The sequence below is a fragment of the Merops nubicus genome, unplaced genomic scaffold (assembly GCF_000691845.1).
Source record: "Merops nubicus isolate BGI_N331 unplaced genomic scaffold, ASM69184v1 scaffold36798, whole genome shotgun sequence".
Classification (NCBI taxonomy): domain Eukaryota; kingdom Metazoa; phylum Chordata; class Aves; order Coraciiformes; family Meropidae; genus Merops; species Merops nubicus.
Window position 1 is genome coordinate 352 of NW_008625719.1, and position 3,345 is coordinate 3,696.

General features: G+C 42.4%; 1 protein-coding gene across 1 annotated transcript in view; it reads left to right on the plus strand.

The window, feature by feature from the left end:
* Positions 1 to 2,440: 2,440 nt before the first annotated feature.
* The window catches only part of SYT11 (synaptotagmin XI), a gene marked incomplete at its 5' end in the record, with an annotated part of 5,413 nt that continues 4,508 nt past the window's right edge, over positions 2,441 to 3,345 (plus strand). The window contains one exon of the mRNA XM_008945783.1: positions 2,441 to 3,264. Within this exon, the coding sequence (XP_008944031.1) occupies positions 2,441 to 3,264 (824 nt within the window). The remainder of the gene's footprint in view (positions 3,265 to 3,345) is intronic.

Sequence of the window (3,345 nt, forward strand, 5' to 3'; positions counted from 1 at the left end):
CCACTGGCCACCATTAGTCATTGAGGTATAACTGGCAAACATCAGTTTTAAAAGGAAGCTTTCAGTTTTTCATTAATTGAAAAATAATTCCGTATTTCCAAAAGTTGGTTTTGTTTCATTTCCATCTTAGTGTCACATCAGAACAAAAATTTCTTCTACAAAGTTTGAATAAGAAAGCACAGTTATGCTCATTTTGAGAGAGGAGACCGGCTGTGGTGCCATTGACAATGGACATTGTGCAGAGCACAGTGCTTTGAAAGTTGCAAAAGCTGAACCAAAATTTGGTTTAGGCAGCTTTACATCAGCGCAGTGTTCAGCTATAAGGAATTGTGGAGACAGGTCTAATGAGTGTATGGACTGATGACATAAGTGGGAGTCTTCAGCCAGAACAGGGGTGTCGTGAGCAGCACAGAGGGGGAACGATTGCTTCCTCCTTTCTTCTAGTGCAAGAATGGGCATCGAATGAAATGAGGTGGGGCGGGCTCAAAATAAAAGCCCTTGTTTTCTCATGCCATGTTATTAAGCTGAGGAACTCTTGGCCACAGAACAATTATGGGAGGCAAATTTCAGAGTTAAGATAATTTGATGGAAGAAAGATCACAAAGACTTATTTGGCACTTTCTAGTGTGACTGCTGTTTGTTGCTTCCTAAATTGTCCCACCATATCTGCAGGAAATGAACATACAAGAGCTGATTCTGTGAAGACACTAGAGACAAAATGCACAAGAAAGAGATCAGAATAAGAAACGAGTTTTGGCATTTGTCTTTTTTTAAGAACAGTGAAGCTTTTGCTATCTGTATACCGTGGAGTTGTATCCAAATTAGCTGTTAAAGTCAGCTAATTTTAGATAAAAAAGATGCTAATTTCAAAGAGGGGACATTAAATAACAAAATAAAGCTGTGGTTCTTCTGTAAGTATTATGAATTCTTCTTTCGTTAGTTCAGTCCAAGCCTATGCTTGCAGTGGATCCTGAGACAGATTTATCAGTGAGGTCGGTCACCATGGCAAAAAACTTCCAGTTTCAGGTTGGGAAGGCTTCTGTTGAACCAAAAGTGATTTTGCTATCTTTGCAAAAAAGAAGGTGTGTTCTTTTGAAAAAAAACCCCACAGTTTTCTCTGAGCCTACCAGATATTCAGATTATAGTCTAGCCGTCTTGTCTTCTTGCCTGTTAACCTCAATAAATAGTAATGTGGAAAGAACAGAGGAAATACAAATCACGGCACTCTCTATAGCTTCAAGTATGAGGTTAGAGGATTATTTTCTCCCGTTTTTGGTACAGAATGAAGACAAGGAAATCAGACAAGCTTACCTTTTTTACTAGCTGTTCCACTTACCTATTGCCATGATTGTCATGACAATGATTTTTGGTCTTTCCTTTTACTATGGAAGCAGTTTGTACAATTTGTAAAGAAAGAGACGTAGGGCTAGAGGGCTTTTTTGTTTGCTTGCTTTCAAAAAAAACTTTTAAGAAGAGCCTGGCTCTACCTTCCCTGTAACCTCCCACTAAGAAATCGAAGATAGCAAAAAGGTTTCTCCCTTCCCTTTTAAGACTGAACAAACTGCACTCTTTTGGTCTCTCCTTGTCTTCCATCTGCTTTCCATTCTCTATTCTCCATGTGCTCCAACTTTTTAATTATCTTGGTGGCCCTTGACTAGAAGTGCTTGAGGATATCAACATAATGTACCGGGGAGCTCACAACTGCTGGTTTCACTCTGTGTCTTGGTAATTTCTCCAAAGTCAAACGTTATGTATAGAAAACAACTAACATGGTTGCTAAAATGAATGCAGTGTCTTTTTTTCTCCTGGCTTGTCATTACTGAAGAACGTAGTTGACGTAACCATTAGAAAAAGGCAAATAAACCCTAATCCCTACAGGATTTTCTGTCCATTGCTGTGCAACATTAGATTTCCACACGAAATTTTGCATATACTGCTGGTCCCCTGTCTGCCTTAAGCAGCTGGGGCAATACAACCAACCATTCCAGGCCAGAGTGATTTTTAAAAACTGCTAATAAGGTGTGACTCCAGACCCAGTCTTACAGCCCTAACCATTACTCCCCGTTGTTAAAATATGATTGTGGAAAAAAAAAAAAAAAAAAGAGTGCTTCCTGTGAATCAGGAAACCATATTGCTGTGGAGATGCTGGTAATGAGGGAGCTTGATTTAGCAGGGTAAGGCAATCAGCAGTTCAAAATTCCTAGCTCACGAAGCATACATAGGTCAGACATGCCTTAGGGGGATAAAATGTTTTCCACGTGGGAAAATATAAATTTAAGAAAGTCATTTTTTATTCTGGGGAAGCTTTGATACCAAGATCATTGAATTAAGAGCAACGCAATAGTATCCCGTAGCTCCTCATCCAGAGGTGCCTGGCCCTGCGGAGACGTGGCCGCCACAAAGGCACAGACGTGTTCTGACTTCCTTGTCTCCTCTGCAGATGTCTCTCCAGTTGTGGCAGGCCTCATTGGTGCTACTGTCCTTGTGGTTTCTGTCTCAGTAACAGTTTTTGTGTGGACATGCTGCCACCAGCAAGCAGAAAAGAAGCACAAAACCCCACCGTATAAGTTCATTCACATGCTAAAAGGCATCAGTATCTACCCGGAGACCTTGAGTAACAAGAAGAAAATTAACCGAATCCGGAGAGACAAGAGTGGCACTCCAAAGGAGCCTGCAAGGGGAAACCTCTTGGTGGATGCTGCTGAATCTGGTTTCATAGGCTCCGATAAGGCTCCAGAAGGGCCAAATGCAGCCCCCCACGTCGACCAGCTCCCAATAAAAGTAGATTATGGAGATGAACTCAGTCCAGATCAAAGCCTCACTCCAGGAGGAAGTAAAACCTCCTCCCCATCTTCTCCAGGCGATGACATCATGTTGGGTGAACTGACTTTCTCAGTGGACTACAACTTTCCTAAAAAAGCACTGGTAGTTACCATCCAGGAGGCTCACGGACTGCCCGTGATGGATGAGCACACTCAGAGCTCTGACCCTTACATCAAGATGACAATTCTTCCAGACAAAAGGCATCGGGTGAAGACTCGTGTACTTCGCAAGACATTAGACCCAGTGTTTGATGAAACCTTCACCTTTTATGGGATCCCATACAGCCAGCTCCAGGATTTGGTGCTTCACTTCCTCGTGTTGAGCTTCGATCGCTTTTCTCGAGATGATGTTATTGGAGAGGTCATGGTGCCCCTTGCAGGGGTGGATCCGAGCACTGGAAAGGTTCAGCTGACCAGGGAGATCCTCAAAAGGAACATACAAGTAAGTCAATTCATGCAGTGTGACACAGGACTCCTTGCACTGTATTTGATCTGTCAGCCTCTGTGGTCCAAGCAGCAGGAA